Source organism: Delphinapterus leucas, chromosome 10 (assembly GCF_059928025.1).
Source record: "Delphinapterus leucas isolate spDelLeu-1000000601 "Yukka" chromosome 10, BTC_Dleu_Yukka2, whole genome shotgun sequence".
NCBI lineage: Eukaryota > Metazoa > Chordata > Mammalia > Artiodactyla > Monodontidae > Delphinapterus > Delphinapterus leucas.
The window spans coordinates 63220011-63240313 of record NC_143138.1 but is presented as its reverse complement, the minus strand read 5'-3'; the positions used below and the strand labels follow the sequence as shown (position 1 = coordinate 63240313).

General features: G+C 46.9%; 1 protein-coding gene across 1 annotated transcript in view; it reads right to left on the bottom strand.

The window, feature by feature from the left end:
- LIMD1 (LIM domain containing 1) overlaps positions 1-20303 on the bottom strand; it is a 77898-nt gene that overhangs the window by 40495 nt on the left and 17100 nt on the right. The window contains exon 2 of the mRNA XM_022573402.2: positions 1236-1337. Coding sequence (XP_022429110.1) covers positions 1236-1337 — 102 coding nt within the window. The remainder of the gene's footprint in view (positions 1-1235; positions 1338-20303) is intronic.

Below are 20303 nucleotides of genomic sequence, written 5' to 3'. Positions count from 1 at the left end.
GCTTTTCTCTAGTTACAGAGAGCGGGGGCTACTCTTCGTTGCGGTGCACGGGCTTCCCATTGCGGTGGCTTCTCTGATTGTGGAGCACGGACTCTAGGCACGCAGTCTTCAGCAGTTATGGCACACGGGCTCAGTAGTTGTGGCTCGCGAGCTCTAGAGCACAGGCTCAGTAGTTGTGGTGCACGGGCTTAGATGTTCTGCGGCATGCAGGATCTTCCCAGACCAGGGCTCAAACCCGTGTCCACTGCACTGGCAGGCGGATTCTTAACCACTGTGCCACCAGGGAAGTCCATCACTGGCTTTTAAAATCTCTCCCCCCAACCCTCCCATGATTCTAATGAACTGCCAGGACTGAGGACCGCTGGGCCAGATGATAAGACCCCCTGGTCCCGGACTCTCTTTGGCTTTGTTGTAATGTTCCCTTTTAATAGACAGCTGCCAGCCTTGGTGTAGAAGTGGAGATGTCAGTGGGACATTTTTCAAAAATGCTCCTCAAAATTAATCTTTGGTAGAGACCGTGAAAAAAGCACAATTCATGGCTCCGTCAGACTTGGCAAACAGCCTGCAATGTGTTAGAATCTTCCACTGTGGATGCCATCAGTTCAATGAGCAGTTTGCTGAGCTGAGCACAGGCCTAGTTTCCTGGTTTGCTGCTTTAGGCATAATGCCCATAATGCAGTACAAAGATGCCCAGAGGTGTTTGCTAAGAGGCATCGATACGTGTGTGGCATGCATACACACAGGCATTCACGCACACGCTCACACTTCACAATGAACTGCAGCCTCCAAATGAAAGATCGGGGCCAAAGAGTTGTGAAAGGACCCTACTTCACACAGGGGTAACTGACTGACTGGTCTCCACAGTGGGGCGGAGAAAACTGACAACAGGGCAGACAACGGTGAATCCCAGCGCTTTCCTCCCAACTCTTCTGAGACCTCTGATATGCATTACAAACCTGATGTTATTAGGGATTGCTCCACTACCACCAGAGTGGGCCCCAGGCAAACCCTGGTACTCTGTGATAAGTCAGCTTACCCTGATGGGCCTTGTGTTGGTGGTACAAAACCCTGTTCTAGAGGACACTGTCCTGCCTTCCCATAGGACCATGGAGGGACATGGGCCAAGTGTCTCCAGGAAGGATGCTCTTCCGTCTCCTCCCTTCCTGGTTCCCTGTGTTCCTTACCCTGTCCCTCAACACACACATACACACACACACACACACACACACACTTACTGCAGGCCGCACAGGTGAAGCACGCGTCGTGGTAGAGGTTCCCCATGGCCTGGCAGGCCTGGCCGGCCCCAAACACCCCCTTGCTGCATTTCACACAGGCTCCTGCAAGGGAAAGAACACGGCAGTGAGTCAGGAGGGAAACAGTGTAAAGTGAGTGATAAAAAGCCAATGGACAGGGCTTCCCTGGTGGCGCAGTGGTTGAGAGTCCGCCTGCCGATGCAGGGGACACGGGTTCGTGCCCCGGTCTGGGAAGATCCCACATGCCGCAGAGCGGCTAGGCCCGTGAGCCATGGCCGCTGAGCCTGTGCGTCCAGAGCCTGTGCTCCGCAACGGGAGAGGCCGCAACAGTGAGAGGTCCGTGTACCGCAAAAAAAAAAAAGCCAACGGACAAAGCAAGATACCCACCCCTTCCCCTAACCAGCCCATCACCAAATCCGGAGGATTACTCCTTTGCAATGTCTTTCTCTCATGCTGTCTCCCCCCGTCAGCCTTTCAACTATCAGTTCTTTCCACTGCAGGAATCAGGCCCCAGGCTCGTGTTCGGGCCCCTCCACACCAGTATGCTAATGTTAAGAATACCTCCACTTCTTCCATCTCCTCCGTGGCCCAGAGTTTTCAAAGCCTCCCACCGTTATAAGACAATGTCCAAATGCTGCACCAGGATTACAATATGCCAAATACACAGGTTGGGCAACTTCAAACAAATTATTTCCTTTAATTTACAATGGGAACCACCAACGGGGATTTACTAACCTCACTTTTTACAACGAGTGATCAGGCCCCCAAGCCCCAGGTCTCTCAGACTGCAAGCCCAGTGCTCTGCCCTGCACCTGCCCCTGGCCACTGGGTCTCAGCTCCTTGCCTTTGCTCGGGGCTCCCCTGTCTGTGCCCTATGCCCACTCTTCGGTTCCTTTATATGGTCCCTTATGTGGGCCAGTCCACATAAAAGGAGGTGTTGGAATCTCCCTTCCAAAGAACTCCCCCATTATAGTCAAATGAAAAAGATCACAATTATGTAAATAATGCATGAAATTTTTTTAAAAAGATTCAAGAAGGAAATATACCAAAACTATAAAATTATGGCTGGTTTTACTTCTTTCCATCTTCTGTATTAAAAAAAAACTTACAAGGGCAGGCATTGTTATAGCTGAAAAAAGTCTAGTCTCAAAAAGTGTTTGGATCTGTTTTTTTTAATTTTAAAAAATTTTTAATTTTTTGGCCGTGCCGAGTGGCTTGTGGGATCTTAGTTCCCTAACCAGGGATTGAACCCGGGCCCATGGCACTGAAAGCATCGAGTCCTAACCACTGGACTGCCAGGGAATTCCCCTGGATCTGTTTAAATATACTGTATAATGTTAAAATTTTTGAAAAATCAATTATACATCTCTATACACTTTATATATAAAATATATATAACTAATTTTTCAAAAATTTAAATATACATAAAAAGGTCCCCCAGCATCCATCAGGGTAGCCAGCTCATGTCCTTGGTCAGGGGCTCAGCCAGCCTTTTCTAGCTCTGGTTCCCATCTGTCAGGCTGTTCTCAGGCTGCAAATCCCCAGCCACATTCTGCCTACAGGGCAGAAAGCCCTGTATTTCAGAGTTCTTATCATTTCAAGTTGATAAACTGCATCACCTTCAAAGGAAGTCCAAGCTAACACATCCTTCATGAAACACACCCACACCAACCACGCCAGGTGCACAGAGAACACACTAAGCCCAGGGCCCTCACGTCGCTTCACCAACACTCCCTTAGGAAGCAGGTGATGCCGTCTGTAGGAACAGTACTGGGTCAGCCGAGAAAACTGGCTCTTGGGGGAATTCGCTTATGGAAAGTTCTAGGGATCACAAGTGGTGGTTATTTGTAGTTCTTCTGCTTTAACATTTTATTATGAAAACTTTCAAGCATGCAGAAAAATGGGAAGAATCATACAGGGAACACCCATATGCCCACCACCTCAATTCTACAATTGTTAGCATTTTGCTGCCCATCCCTTAATCAATCCAACCATCCATCTTATTTGTGATACCTTTCACAGTAAGATGCAGACAGCAGTCCACTTCACCCTGAACACTTCAGCCTGCATGTCATTAATGAGTCCATTATTTGCTTACTGTTATTTTTTCAAGATAAAATTCAAACAGTGAAATGCACAAATTATAAGTCTATCATCCAATGAGTTTTGACAAGTAACCTATGTAATGTAAACCCAGATCAAGATATAGAATGTTTCCAACACCCCAGCAAGTTCCCCAAGGCCCTTCTCTTCCGCCCTTTCTTACTGGCTATGAAATTACCTTTGTGTGTGGGTACGCATGCACGCACACGCCCACACATATGCAGGATGAAACTACTGGACAGCTGGTATTTCTGTACCTAGCAAACAGCATGATGAAATTGAAAACATCGAGGAACTCAGAGGCATCAGCATTTCTCTTTGTCTGATTATTTCACATACAACTTAGGCTGCTCTTAAGTCAAGAAATACATCCGTTCTGGGCAAACTGCATTCCTTTGCTGGCACAATCAGAGCTGTGTCCTGCTAGCAGGGAAGAGTGAAGACGGCAGGGTTCTGCCAGTACCACTCCTCTCTAAACCTGTTGCAGCAGGCTTATCACTCTAGAAACCAATGGTGCTGGCGGCCGGCCAATGAAGCAGGTGGCCCAAGTGGGCCAGGCGGGGCCTCTGGCATTTAGGCGTGTGTGTGGACATGGAAGCAATGGGGTTGGTGTGCCCAGCACTGGACACGGCACCTACTGTGCTGTGGCAGGTTACTGGTTACCTGGGCACTGCCTGCCTCTCCTAGTGAATTGGGAGCACCTTCAAGATAGGGGCCACATCGATGTAAACTGGTGTAGCCATTATGGAAAACAGTCTGGTGGTTCCTTAAGAAACTAAAACTAGAATTACCATATGATCCAATAATCCCACTCCTGGGCATGTATCCAAAAAAGACAAAAACTCTTATTTGAAAAGATACATGCACCCCGATGTTCACAGCGGTAATATTTACAATAGCCAAGATATGGAAGCAACCCAAGTGCTTCAACAGATGAATGGATAAAGAAGATGTGGTGTATATATATACACAATGGAATATTACTCAGCCATAAAAGGAATGAACTAATGCCATTTGCAGCAACGTGGATGGACCTAGAGATTATCATATTATGTGAAGTAAGTCAGACAGAGAAAGACATTATTATATGTGAAATCTGAAAAGTAATACAAATGAACTTATTTACAAAAAAGAAATAGACTCACAGACATAGAAAACAACCTTATGGTTACCGAAGGGAAAAGAGGGGGAGGGATAAATTAGTATGGGATTAACAGATACAAACTACTGTATATAAAATAGATAATAAGGATTTACTGTACAGCACAGGGAACGCATATTCAATATCTTGTAATAACATTATGGAAAAGAATCTGAAAAAGAATATATATATTCTTTTCACTTCGCTGTACACCTGAAACTAATACAATATTGTAAATGAACTATACTTCAGTAAAATAAATAAATAAAAATGTTTGAAACATAAAATAAAATAAAATCCAAAAAAAGAGAGACAGGGCCACGTCTTAACTGTGGCCTCCGCAAGGGTTCCGTGAAGAACTGTTGAGCTGAATCACCTTCTGTGCAGCTCCACGTATAGCCTGTGTCGCCTCCCCTCTGCCCTGGCCCTCACCTCCTTGTACCTGCGGTACACACACCCCTGTAAATGCCTTCTACAGAGTCTTATGCATCTCTGAACACCTGCAGCCCCTGACAAAGTGCACTCCTATGCCCTCAACAAACATACATAAAAATAGAGAAATAGACAACGTGGGCCTCTACTGAGCCCTGGTTGACGGTATAATTCAAACATGGTGACGGGGGGAGAACTTTCTCTTGAAAAACGGCAACTATCGGACAAAGAGAAGGTATTAATTATACTATTTGGTGATCCTGGGGTTGATTTCCAGACCACCCATCCCAAGTGCCCTGGGACTGGACTCTAAACCTTCACAAAGAGCAACACCGGCTGGTTTGTCCGGCAGCAACCAAAGCACGCTCAAAGCAGCCTGGATGGAACCTCAAAGCAACGTGAATGTAATTCTGCTCACAAACATGGAACAAAACCACCCCAAGCGCAACCTCACTTCTTCCCTCTCCATCGCTGTGGTCTCTGCGCTTAAGCCCCGTAGAAATGTTAGCTGCAAAGCACAGAGAAGCAGTGAGACTCAACTGAAGCAGTGATCAGCCCTTCCACCTGTCTGCATGGGGAGTGCGGGAAGAGGACCCCCTTGGAGACAGCTTGCCAGTGAAGAGAGGTGGAATACATCTCCTGAGTCAGAGGGATGCTCCTGGGTCACAAGGACATGAACTCATCTTGCCTGGGCTTGGGGAATAAAATCAGACAACCTCTCACTCCAGCTCGTAAAGTGAGAGGCAGGGTGGGCAGCATCTTCCAGTGGACACTGACAACTGCCCAGGCCTCCCTGGGCTTCCTGCTGCGTTATCTCTCCACATCAGGCCTTCCTCCGCTCCTGCAGCCAGCAGAGTGACACTCTCTCTGGCTTCCTCTTAACCCAAGGGCTGGGACCTACTGACTTCAGCATCCCCCTCACTCTCTCTCATTCCTTGGGGATGCTGACATCCTTTCTCACCACTCTGAGCATTGAGCGCAGATACAAAACAAGGAAGGAAGCCGCTTGTGCTCTAAACCATCAGTCACGGACGGAGGAGGTCCCACAAGAAGCCAAGTAGGTAAGAAAATATTTCATCCCTGTGGCTTGTGGTAAATGGATAGAAAAGTACTTCATGGGCAAGAAATAGATCTAGTCTTCCTTCGGCAGGAAAAAAATAAAAGACAAAGTAAATTTCATATTCTAGGAAATAACGTACCTCCCGGAGCCTGAGCTAGGAGTGTTCATCCAGTGCATGCTGAATGTGCATCCTCTTTCTCAAACCCACGTTCTAGAAATCCTAGAAAGGTGCTGTAACTTGCTGAAGGTCACACCGCTGGGAGGTTTGAAAGATGGAATCTGAGCCCAAGTTCTAACTCAAAGGTCCCGTTATTCCCATCTGGTTGGCAGCTGTGTGGCTATTCCTGCAACACACATGGGCCCCCCCCCCCAAAAAAAGAAGGAGCTCCTTACTCACCACCCGCTGCCCCCAACATACAACCTGTTCAGGGATTCAGACCCAAGACCAGCCCTGCCCCAGATCTCCTGGTGGCCACCCGGCCCACCTCCCATGCTGGCCTATCCCACGCACACAAGGCCATCTTTCTGCCAGGGACCTCCATCACAAGGCCGCCCCCACGCAGACCCTCTGTTCCTCCTACCCGTCTGCCAGGGACACTGCAGCTGAAGGATTCACCCCACGAGTGCTTCCCCACCATTCACTCGGAGCCAGGCTCTCTGCAGACGCTGGCAGTAGGATGGTGAGCAGCGCGACTGCACTCTGACCCTGCCCTCATGGAATGGTCATCCAAGGAGCCAGGAAACCAGACTATGCCACTACTGATAGGTGAGCTGACCAATCTCACCCAAAGTCCTGTGCTGTAAGTTTGCTTAAGTGGCCAGGGCCGATCAGAGGCTCGGGCTTGTGAAATAATAAGAAATACATATATTGGTCTCTGCCCCAAGTTCCTGCTAATATTTGGTTTTTGACCCCAGTTCCTGACACAGAGCTCCTAAATCCCTTGGAATTTCCTGGGAAAAATGAGCATCTTTTGTTCTAATGAGGAAACACTGCGTGGGCTCCTGGTTGGGGGCTGGTCACCAGAAAGACCAAGCCAGGCTTGTAAGTTTGGAACTTTCAGCCTTACCCCTCCGTCCTCCAGGGAGGGGAAAGGGGCTGGAAAATGAGTTAATAATCAATCATGCCTACATGATGAAGCCTCCTCAATGTACAGGATTCAGAGAGCTTCGAGGCTGGTGAACACAACCACATGCCAGGAGGGTAACACACCCCAACTACACCAGGCAGAAGCTTCTGTACTCAGGACCCTTCCAGACCTTTTCCTATGTATCTCTTCATCCAACTGTTAAACTGTATCCATCATCATATCCTTTATAATAAACTGGTAAATGTGTTTCCCTAAGTTCTGTGAGTCATTAAGGCAAATAATCAAACCCAAGGAGGGGGTGGGGGGAACTCTGATTTATAGCCAGTCAGAGGCATAGTTGGCAAAGTGGGAGGGGGACTTGTAGGACTGAGTCCTTCCTTAACCTGTGGGGTCTGTGCTAACTCCAGTTAGCATCAGATTGAATTGAACTGTAGGACACCTGGCTGGTGTCGGAGAATTGGTTGGTGTGGGAAAAACCACACATCTGGTGTCAGAAGTGTGAGCACTAGCAGCACAAAGAAACAGAAGTGAGTTTTTCCGAGACAGGACTCAACAAGAAGAAAAGACTCCTAGACACCCTTTGCTTTCCACATGGTCCCTTAGTTAGAAGATTTTAAAGGAAATCCTTACTTTTCCTCAACAGAGGAAAGTAATAAAATGTCAATCACATACTACTATAGTAATCCAAGCTCCAAAACCAGGAGGAAAGTGAGGGAAAGAAGGAATTAAACTTTAAGGGAAGGGAGGAAAGGATATGCAACAATTGCCCTGTAGTTAGACTCACTGCCCTTTAATCCATTCTCCAAACTCTAGCCAGAGGGATATTTTTTTAAACAGCTTTAATGAGATATAAGTGACACCCAATAAACTGCACATACTTAAAGTGTACAATTTGATAACTTTTGACATTTGAATACACCTGTGAAATCATCACCACAATTAGGACAGTGAACACACCCACCATCCCCAAAGATTCCACATGTCCTCACGCCTTTTCTAATGCCCCCTCCCTGGGCAACCACTGCTCTGCTTTCTGTCAGCAGAGATCAGTTTGGAAGGCTATGCTCACCACTATAGCAGCAATGTGAGCTCAGTTTGTATTTTCTAGAGGTTATATAAATGGAGCCTAGAGCATGTACTCGTTTTTTGTCTGGTTTCTTTCACTCAGCATAATGATTCTGAGATTCACCCAGCTTCTGTATACACCAAGAGTTCATTCCTTTTCATTGCTGAGTTGTTGTCCATTGTGTGATGGGACCACTATTTTTTTATCCACTCAGCTGGTGATGAACATGAGTGGTTTCCACTTCGGGGCTGTTACAAATAAAGCTGCTTGTGTACAACTGTTTATGTATAGACATGTTTCTCCTTTTCTCTTGGGTAACTTAGGAGTGGATTGGCTCAGGCTTATGGTAAGTGTATATTTAACTTTTTAAAAAGCTGCCCAGACTACCCTGGTGGTCTAGTGGGTAAGACTCCGAGCTCCCAACGCAGGCAGCCAGGGTTCGATCCTTGGTCGGGGAACTAGATCCCGAAGGCTGCAACTAAGAGTTTGCATGCCACAACTAAGAAGCCTGTATGCCGCAACTAAGAGTCCAAATGCCGCAACTAAAAGATCCTGCATGCTGCAACTAAGACCTGGTGCAGCCAAAATAAATAAATAAATATTTTTTTTAAAAAAAGAAGAAGCTGCCAAACTGTTTCCCAAAGAAGATCTATCATCTCACATTCCCACCAGCAGTTTATGAGAGTTCCAGTTTCTCCACATCTTTGCCAGTACTTGGAATGGCAGTCATCCTGATTTTGTCCATTCCAATAGGTAGGTAGTAGTACCTCACTGTGTTTTTGGTTCTGTTTTTTGTTTTTTTTTTTGCTGCTCCGCATGGCATGCAGGATCTTAGTTCCCCGACCAGGGGTTGAACTCATGCCCTCTACAGTGGAAGCGCGGAGTCCTAACCAGTTGACCGCCAGGGAATTCCCCCCTCGTTGTGGTTTTAATTTGCATTCCTCCAGTGACTAACGATGTTGCACCAGAGCATCTTTTGCTGTGCTTATTTACCATCCTGTATCTTCTTTGGTGAGGTGTCTGTTCAAATCTTTTGCTCATTTTTTTTTCCTTTTCTTGAGTTATGAGAATTTCCTACATATTCAAGAGACAAGTCCTTTATCAGATATATGCTTTGGAAAGATTTTGCTAGAGTCCTATGAAATCCAGCTGCCTTAGTCTCCCCCAGGATCTCAGCAGCACTTTTTTTTAAAAATTAATTAATTTACTTGTATATTTATTTATTTTTGGCTACGTTGGTCTTCATTGCTGGACACAGGCTTTCTCTAGTTGCAGCGAGCAGGGGCTACTCTTTGGTGTGGTGCGCAGGCTTCTCATTGCGGTGGCTTCTCTCGTTGTGGAGTACGGGCTCTAGGCACACGGGCTTCAGTAGTTGTGGCTCATGGGCTCAGTAGTTGGGGCTCATGGGCTCTAGAGCGCAGGCTCAGTAGTTGTGGTGCACGGGCTTAGCTGCTCCGCAGCATGTGGGATCTTCCCAGGCCAGGGCTCGAACCCGTGTCCCCTTGGCAGGTGGATTCTTAACCACTGCACCACCAGGGAAGTCCCCTCAGCAGCCTTTTAACTCAAGGAGTCTCCCAGGCTCTCTCTCCCTTCTCCCTCCTTGTGTCAATGTCTGGAAACTCTCTCAAGGCAGTAAGCTGGGACAATCATAGGGCCTGCCCCATTTGCTTCCCATCTCTCAAGGATCATTGTCTATCCTTGCCTGAATCCAGCATCTTGAAAACCTTTTGTTTATATACTAATTCAAGCTGGCCTAACTCTCTTGGTGCACAACAGTGGTTTCCAAACGGCTTAGCGGGGAGAAATTTTTCTCAAAAAACGTATCAGTGGAACCTCAAGAGTATATAACAGACAAAAGGGAAACCACGACACTTGAGATGGGACAGAGCCCACTCTGCCTCCTGGAATGTCCCGGCCCACTGCAACAGTTCCAGGAAGATTATCTGAGAACGAATAACACAGCCTAACTGATCGAATGCAGACACCACCCAGCCTAGCCTGGGCAGCGTTCCATGTGAAGGGAGTGATCCCAAACTGGCATTCAATGATCTCCTGTACACCCAAAGCCAAAAAACAAACTGGGTTTAGGGCCATGGCATCTTCCCTACTGGCCTGCAAAGGCAGGATTTATAAACAAGGAGGCCCGCAAAGCAGCCTCAGCGTGAGGTTTTGGCTACAGCAGAATCCCTGCCTCCTTACTGCAGACAGCCTGAGGACCGTGCAGCACTCCTTCAACTGAACACGCAGCCAAGTCGCCACCTTTTATTGTTAGGATAAGGTTTGAAATAAAAAGATTCCATCAGGCCGGCCAATGGGAGTGGCCCTGCACCTCCAGCTCACACCTGGGCCTTGTCCGGGTGACCACTCCTCTCCCAGTGAGGAAGGGAGGTCTCTGAGAGGTGCGGGCGTCCTTTTTAGCTCTGAACGGATGCTGCACATCACATGGCATCACACAGCCATGGACCACATACTACGCTGAAAGGGGGCTGAAGCCAGGGGCAGGGCATGCAGTCAGGTTGGGGGTGGCTGAGAGGACAGATGTGGATGAATTAGTTTACACAAAAGTTGAGCAAGGCTTTTTCTCAGCAGAAGGTTGCAGCCTATGGACCTGGGCGGCTCTGGGCAGCTCTGGGAGTCAACAGGTTCTAGAAGAGGGGCCAAGCGTTTGGCAGAGCTGGACCAATGGCCTCAGCAACAGACTTCCTCCTAGCCACAATATAAGCTCATGGAAAAAGCCCTGAAGGCGGTGGGTGCCGGGCTCCTGCCTCCCAGGCAGAGGGCTGCCTCTCAAGGAAGGAATCAAAGTAGATGCCCACCATCACCTCCAGAGACTCTGGTTCCAATTTGGGGGTGGGACCACAGCGCCTCAGTTGACTCTAAGGCTCGGCCAAGGCTGAGAACCATGGATGCAGATAACACAACAAAACACATCCTCCCCGGCACCCGGGCCTCCCCTGCCTGCCCTCTCTCCCACGCACCCTGTAGTTCCCAGGTCAAGGGGTGATACTCTCACCAAGCTACAAAGGACATACTCAAGGCCATCCTGGGCTATGGGGTCATTGCAGCAGGCTACTTTCTTCAATCTCAAAGCTATTCAAAACCAACGACGGCTTCACTTCATTGCAGTGGGAAAGGAAGTTTCTCTCGCAGTTTCCCAATCACCACCGTAAGCTCTAGCTAGCCTTGCCAGACAACCTGCAGGGGCACTTCTGCCCCAGCGCACTCCCATTCTCTGGCCCGAATCATTCCCTGCTCTCCGCTCTCCGAAGGAAAGAGTTCAACAGCCTCCAGGGCACCCTGTGCTGTGGCTTCTGGGCTCGCCCACCCGCGTACTCCCCCTCCTCCAGTCTCTCTGCACAGAGCCCAGTTATCTTTCTCAACTCTAATCTGAAATAGAAATATGCCAATCAGCACAGGAAAAGGTGTGCCACCCAGGAGCCAAATGCAAAGGTGGGTGCCACTCGTCACTATCTCAGCAGCAAAGACGAAAACAATGATAATAACAATAGTAAGAGTGTCACGGGGGGTGCAGAGAAAAGGGCATTCTTGTACACTGTTAGTGGAAGCATAAATGTGGACGACCTTCCTGGAGGGCAGTGTGGCACCACCTATTGAAAGCCTTAAAAATGGGACTTCCCTGGCGGTCCAGTGGTTAAGACTCCAAGCTTCCACTGCAGGGGGCGTGGGTTTGATCCCTGGTCAGGGAACTAAGATCCCGCATGTGGCATGGCGCGGGAAGTAAATAAATAACTAGAAGAAAGCCTTAAAAAGTCTTCACGCCATTTGATCCAAGGATTTAACAGAATTTTTCCCAAGGAAAAAAATCAAAGATGCTGCCCAAAATGGATATGCAGAGACAGTAAGCAGATGAGTGGCTGCCTCGGACTGGGGGAGGGGGGGCAAGGGGGCATCTGCTAATGGGGGTGGGCTTTCTTTTTGGGGTGATGAAGATGTTCTAAATTAGACAGTGGTGATGGTTGTACAACTCAGTGAATATACTAAAAGCTGTTGAATTGTACACTATCAAAGGGTGGATTTATGGCATGTGAATTATATCTCAGTAAAGCAGTTATAAAAAAACAAAAAGTCGGGCTTCCCTGGTGGCGCAGTGGTTAGGAGTCCGCCTGCCGATGTAGGGGACGCGGGTTCGTGTCCCGGTCCGGGAAGATCCCACATGCCGCGGAGCGACTGGGCCCGTGAGCCATGGCCATTGAGCCTGCGCGTCCGGAGCCTGTGCTCCGCAACGGGAGAGGCTACAACGGTGAGAGGCCCGTGTAACGCAAAATAAATACATAAATACTACACAACTTAAAAAAATCATACTCTACAGCGGTGCCACCCAATAGAACTTTTTCTGTGATAATGAAAATGTTCTATTCTGGATTGTCCAATATGACAGCTCAAGTGGCTGCTGAGCCCTTGAAATGTGGCTAGTACACCTAAGTAATTGGATTTTTTTAATTTAAATAATCCCATGTACTGAGCAACACAGTTCTAGAGTATTCTTTTATGACACCAACTGTTCACAATACAACGTTAAATGAAAAAAGGGGAGGGGACCACGATGCATATGGACACATTGTTCTCTATTCTGTTTTTTTAAAGAGTATATTTACAGATAAAGTCATGACCACGAGGATGAACACTAATTATCGTCCATGTTCACTGCTGAGAAGCAGGGGTTAGGGAGGATTTTTATGGTATTCTTTAACCTCTTCATATATTCGAAAATGAAGATACATTACCATCATAATCAAAAACAAGGTTTTTTTTAAGATTTAAACAATATTTTCAATATAATGCAAATCCGCCACCTCACGCTCTGATACCTACAGGAAGAGTGCTCCTCAGAGCATCCTGCAGCCCTTCAACCAGCCCCTCCCCACACACAAAGTTGCTGCTCCCCCCACCCCACCCCCAAGTTCATTCAATTTCAGGGGCTTCTCACGTGATTTTGGACTCACAAATAAGTTGTAAAAGTAATACAAAGACTTTCTATATACCCTTCATCCAGATTTCCCAAATGTTAACTCTTGTACGACCACAGTACAATTACCAAAGATCAGGAAATTAACACTGATACAATACATATTATATACATTATATACACACACACAAACACACACACATACACACACATACACTAATCTATAGACCTCATTCAAATTTCAACAACTGTCCCACTAATGTCATTTTTCTTGGACCAGGAGCCAATGCCAGAACTAAATCCACTGCATTTAGTAAGTGTCTCCTTGGTCTCCTTTTATGAGAGACAGATCCTTAATCTGTTTTTGTCTTACATGACCTTGACACTTTTGAAGAGCAGTGGTCAATTATTTTGCACACTGTCTCTCATTCTGGTCTCATGATCAGATTGAGGTTATGTGTATCTGGCAGGAACACCCCAGAAGTAATGATGTGCCCTTTACAGCGCATCATATCAGGATATACATGCTATTGATACGTCTTAACTACTGGTGAGATTAACTTTGATCTCTTCTTAAGGTAGAGTTTGCCAGGTTTCTCCACTGTGAAGTTTTACTTTCTCTTTGTAATTATTAAGACATTTATGGGAAAACACTTTGACATTAAGCAAATACCCATTTGTTCATCATATATTTTTGGCCACTATTCAGCCTCCACTGATTCTTGCCTGAAACAATTATTACAATGGTCTTTTCAAATGGTGACCTTTCTATCTTCATCTTTCTTTCTACATTTCACTAATAGGATCTTCTGTACAAGAGTTTTCCCCCCAATTCTCCCCATTTATTTATTTCAGTAAGGACTCATGGATATTTATTTTATTCTCTGGGTTATAATCCATTTCTATCATTATTTGTTTTGTTGCTCAAATTGTCACAGATTCTGAAGCCAGTTTCTCAAGGTAGCTCACTTCTAACATCACTCTTTCTTGTGAGAAGGCTCAAAATTGTGCATTTTCCCCAGGATCTTTGCACAAACATAAACTGCTAGAACAAACGTCAACCTCCAGCAGAACCCATTTTGAAGGCTGAGTGGTACAGCATTTATATCACTACTCCCTTACCTGTCAGATTATTCTGCATAACCCTCTCTTGACATTGGTTCAAGTTCCCTGCAGCATCTCAGAATCCCCCAGCTAACATCCTGCCCCCACCTGCTTTTCTCCTAGATTATTTTCTTGCCTTTGGCCTCAGAATCCTCTGATTTCTCAGAGGAGGCTCAGTTGCGTTTCTCACCCCCTTCAGCTCTCAGCTCAAACAAGGGTTGTCAGATAAAATACTAGTCGCTCAGTCAACTGTGAATTTTAGATAAACAGTGAGCAATTCTTTAGTGTAAGTATACCGCGTGCAAATTTGAATCTCAGGTAAATGAATAATTGTGTAGTATAAGTATGTCCCAAACATTGCATGGTACATACTTACACACTAAAAAAATATTCATTGTTTCTCTGAAATTCAAATTCAACTGGGTGTCTTATATTTTCATTTGTTAAATCTGGCAACCCAAGTTCAAGCATAAAGAAGAGGCGGCATTTATTGTCCACACAACTGGTGACCAATTTAGGCAAGAAGATAAGCAGGTAAAACACTTTAGAGTTCATTATCCTTTTCTAGGGAGCATTTTGTTTTTGTTTTTGTTTTTTAAACACTTTTACTGCAGTATAACATGCATAAAGAAAACCCCATGGTTTACGACTCAATGATTTTTCCCAAAATAAGCACTCCTGTGTAAACACCAAGCACATCAGGACATGGAGCATCGCCAGCCCCAGGATCAGGGGCCACTCCTGCTGAGCCTGAGGATGGCCCGGCCCCCTCCTGTGGTGGATCTGGAAAGAGTGGGTTTGGGCATAAACACTGGGTTCAGATCCCACCTTGGGCACAAGCCCAGTTTCCTCACCTGCCAGATGAGTTTTAATAACATATACATTTCATGGGGTAACTTTGAGGATTAACTGAGATCATGTAAGTGCCTGCAACTGCTCCCAGCACATAGGAGGTACCCCCAAAAAGTTCATTTCCTTCCCTCCCTTTCCAGGAAAGGGGTTTTCCTCCCTAGTTTCCTACCAGGCCTGAGACTGAGAACAAAAACATATCAGCCACTCTCCTGACAGGCACCCACACTCCAAATACCTCACAAAACTCCTGAGTCCTTCTGTGGGGGACCCCCAGGCACTCAGATCTGAGCTCCCCTCCGCTCCCCCAGGGCATCTAACCGCACAGAGGGGTAACTGCTCCTGCCCAGCACACGTGGGTGCTTGATGGACGTTTGCTCATTGAATGAATGAATGAATGAATGAGTGGATCAACCCACACACCCCGCCCCGGCTCCTCTGCTGCCCACACGGCTCCGTGCATTTCCCTACTCGGCACTTTCCCAGCGCCCCGATGCTCTGCATCCACCCCACAAGGGAAAACACAGCAGGTGGGGTGTCCAGTCCCCACCTGGGTCAGAGAGGACTGCTGTGGTGCAGAGAAGCTCTGAGATTAGTGACCCCAGATCAGGGAGAAGCCTCAGACGATGGTCCAATCAATGCCACAGGCACAGTTAACCACGTGGAACCAGAAAGGAACAGGAATGAAAATCGTTTTTCTTTTGTTTGTTTGTTTTTTGTGGGCTTTTTTGTGGTACACGGGCCTCTCACAGCTGTGGCCTCTCCCGTTGCGGAGCACAGGCTCCGGACACGCAGGCTCAGCGGCCATGGCTCACGGGCCCAGCCGCTCCGCGGCATGTGGGATCTTCCCGGACCGGGGCACGAACCCGTGTCCCCTGCATCGGCAGGCAAACTCTCAACCACTGCGCCACCAGGGAAGCCCCTGAAAGTCGTTTTTTTAAGGAAGAAATAAAGTCCTGAACTTTCCTCAGAAGTAACACGAAGCTTAGTTTAGAGATGCTTTAAATCCACATTCACCCAAGACGAGAAAAGGGTGTGATGGAGCAGGACAAAGACATAGTGAACAGTGCCGGTGGAACCTTGAAGCTGAGGGGACATGTCTGCTCTCTCCAGTTTCCAAACAGAGCCCTTCTTCCTGCCCTTCCTCCCCCTCCCTGGGGAACCAGGAGCAGAGACTCTGGTCTCAGTTGAGTCTCCAGCTTCAGTGCCTGTGGCAGAGTAACACCACCGAAAGATTTCCCTTAGAACAAAGGGAAAGTCTGAAAGCAGGCTTTGTTGGGTTCTATGGCTGAGCGAGTGAACCACCCTGGGCAAGGTACTGCATCGCTCTGTCTTACTCCCTCCAGCTTCAAAACGGGGAAGTAGTCACGGGCGCACTGCAGGGCTTCAGGGAGCCTGAGAGATGGCGCGGGTGAAACCCCTGCACATCACTCCTCCATAAACAGTCCCGAGCCTCACATGGGAACGGTGGTTTTCAAACAGAGGTTTTAACATCACTTTTAGGCTTGACTGAGTGTAACACAGGGTAAATCATTCATTCCTCTTTCTGAGAAAAGACAAAACATTGCTTTTTTTTTTTTCTGTACACGGGCCTCTCACTGTTGTGGCCTCTCCCGTTGCGGAGCACAGGCTCCGGACGCGCAGGCTCAGCGGCCATGGCTCACGGGCCCAGCTGCTCCGCGGCATGTGGGATCTTCCCGGACCCAGGCACGAACCCGTGTCCCCTGCATCGGCAGGCGGACTCTCAACCACTGCGCCAACAGGGAAGCCCCAAAACATTGCTTTTTAAGACTATCCATTTAGAATCTGCAGGATAGGTGAGCTACCTGCAAGGCACACACAGACATGAGTTTCCTGGGGGACCAAGAACAAGACATCTTTCAGGAAAGGGCCTTAACAACTAACCCGCCCAGAGAAAGGAGCTTGGAACAGTGATGTCCACCATGCATGGACCAGGAGAGGGGAGGATGTGGACGGAGAAGGCTAGTTGGCCGATGGCTCTAATTCTGGGAGTGAGGAATGGGGAAGAGGGGAATGAAAGGTTTTTTCTGAGCCCAGGAGTGACAGGACCTGGCCATTTTAACAGGCTCAACCTGGCTGCCAATTGGGTCAGATCTTCAGGAAGACGGTTGGCCAGACAGAAGAAAGACTTTCTGATGATCAGAACTGGCCGACCCTTCTCCGGCTGCCTTGAGACTGAGCCCCATGAGCTGCTGGTGATCACAGGAGGGAGGAAGGGTTTCCTGCTGCATGGAGCGGGGAGAGGCCCCCAGCTCTCGGTTAGGACTCCATAATTACTGGCCGCTGGCCCTGCAAAAAAAGTCAAGACAGTAGCTGGGGTGACACAAAGTTCCCTGGGCAGTTCCAGAAACTAAACGGAAGTACGACTTCCAACAAGCAACAGAAATGGAAAGTGCCTCATCACTGTCTTCTGATCTCTAGTTTTGTGACATACCGAGAGGCCTTCTACCAGCACAGTTCTCACCAAAGTCTCAATTCACTCAGATGCTTAAAAAATTAATTATCTATGTGTTTAAAAGAGTGTGTCTTAACAGTGATTATCCCAAGGTAGAACCATGGGTGCCTTTTACTATTATCTTTGTCTATATGTTCTGACTTTTCTACAGTTAGTTCTGTTTGTTTAAATGTTTTTAAAATGACAAAAAACACAGAAGAAAGCTGGTGAAAAAAATCAAACCCTTCAGAGAACATAGTTCCCTTAGCGTGTATGTATAACTGAGTCACTCTGCTGTACAGAAGAAATTAACACAACATTGTAAATCAACTACACTTCAATAAAATTTTTAAAAAAACAAGAGCATAGGGCTTCCCTGGTGGTGCAGTGGTTGGGAGTCCGCCTGCCGATGCAGGGGACGCGGCTTCGTGCCCCGGTCCGGGAGGATCCCACATGCCGCGGAGCTGCTGGGCCCGTAAGCCATGGCCACTGGGCCTGCGCGTCTGGAGCCTGTGCTCCGCAATGGGATAGGCCACAGCAGTGAGAGGCCCGCGTACCACAAAAAAAAAACAACAAAAAAAAAAACAAGAGCATAGTAACTACCAGAAAAGGGATGAAAATGTCTTGTGAAGATATTTCAACAGAAGAAGTTGGAAGGTTATTAGCCAAGCAACACCAGCTTGGAGAGCAGGTGGTTGAGAAAGTGGCAAGCAGAGAGAGCGCAAAGAAACTCCTGAGCCAGCTCGAGTCAAGGACCACAGAACTGGTGCAGCCACTAAGGAAAACAGTATGGGGGTTCGGAAAAAATATAAAAACAGAACTACCGTATGATCCAGCAAACCCACTTCTGGGTATATATCTGAAGAAAATGAAAACACTGATTCAAAAAGGTACATGCAGGGACTTCCCTGGCGGTCCAGTGGTTAAGACTCTGTGCTTCCCCTGCAGGGGGCACCAGTTCGATCCCTGGCCGGGGAACTGAGATCCCGCTTGCCATGTGGTGTGACCGAAAAAAAAAAACAAGCCCCAAAAGGTACATGTACCCCAATGTTCATAGCAGCACATTTACAAGAGCCAAGATATGGAAGCAATGTAATCACCTATCAACAGATGAGTGGATACAGAAGATGTGCCATACACACACACACACACACACACACACACACACACACACACACACACACAATGGAATACTACTCAGCCATAAAAAAGAATGAAATTCTGCCATTTGCAGCAACATGGATGGACCCAGAGAATATTATGCTTAGCTAAATAACTCAGATAGAGAAAGACAAATACTGTATGATATCACTTATATAATACAACACAAATAAATGATATGCAAAACAGAGACTCATGATATAGAAACATAATACAAAATAGTACAAATGAGTGTATATGCAAAACAGAAACAGACTCACAAATACAGAAAACAAACTTGTGGTTTAGACTCAACCGAGACCAGAGTCTCTGCTCTGTGGTTTTCCCTCTCCCAAAGGGGAGAGGGAAGGGAGGAGGGACAAATTAGGGGTATGGGATTAACAGATACAAACTACTATGTATAAAAGAGATCAGCAACAAGGATATACTGTATAGCACAGGGAATTATAGCCATTATCTTGTAATAACTTATAATGGAGTATAATCTGCAAAAATACTGATCACTAAGCTGTACACCTGAAACCAATATAATATTGTAAATGAACCATACTTCAATTAAGTATATATAAAAGAACCACGGGAGGGCTTTCACACTGCTGGTAGGAAGGTTACGTGCACAATCACGCTGGGAAACTTTCTGGCAGTTGCTGTAAAAGTTAAACATACTCCTACCGTATGATCTAGAAATTCTACTCCTAGATACGTACTCCAGAGAAATGAGTGCGTATGTCCACACAAATGATCAAAGCAGACTTATTCATAATGGCTCTACACTGAAAGAACCCAAGGTTCCTCCACAGGGAAATAGAAAAACTGTGGTGTATTCATACCATGGGCTGCTACTCGGCAGTACAAGAGGACCAACCGCTGATACAGGCGGCAACAGAGATGAATTTCAGACATTGTCTGAGTGAAGTAAGCCAGACAAAAGAGTACTACAGTAGATTCTCGCTATTTGAGTCAGTTATGTTCCATAAAGTCACCGCAAATACCAAATTAGTGAATAGTGAATCACTGCTCCCAGAGGAAACACAAGGTTAGGTTCCTGTGAGCCTCTGGTCACAACGTTTTCATCCATCAAAAAATACACAACTTGGGCTTCCCTGGTGGTGCAGTGGTTGAGAGTCCACCTGTCGATGCAGGGGACACGGGTTCATGCCCTGGTCTCGGAAGATTCCACATGCCACAGAGCGGCTGGGCCTGTGAGCTATGGCCGCTGAGCCTGCACGTCCAGAGCCTGTGCTCCACAACGGGAGAGGCCACAACAGTGAGAGGCCCGTGTACCGCAAAAAAAAAAAAAAGAAAATACACAACTTGTTTTATCCATTTCTGTTTAAAGACACCTTATTTAGTATATACTGTTCTTCATTAACATTGAGCTCATGGCCAACAGCTCTGTAAGTCATGCCTGAAGGAAGCTTATCTAACGCATGTATTTTCTCCGTAAGGCACATCACAGCCTTCTCAAGTTTAGGACCACTAGATGTCACTTCAGCCATTGTTTTACACGTGGGCCATTTTAAACAGAGAAATCATCAACAAAGAGCACAAAAATGCAAAAAAACACATTGCACTAAATAGACCATGAAAAGGACACTTGTTTACAATATGAGAGCAGAAACAAGCAGGCAGGACCTCTCCTAGATCAACCTCAGCCGGGTACA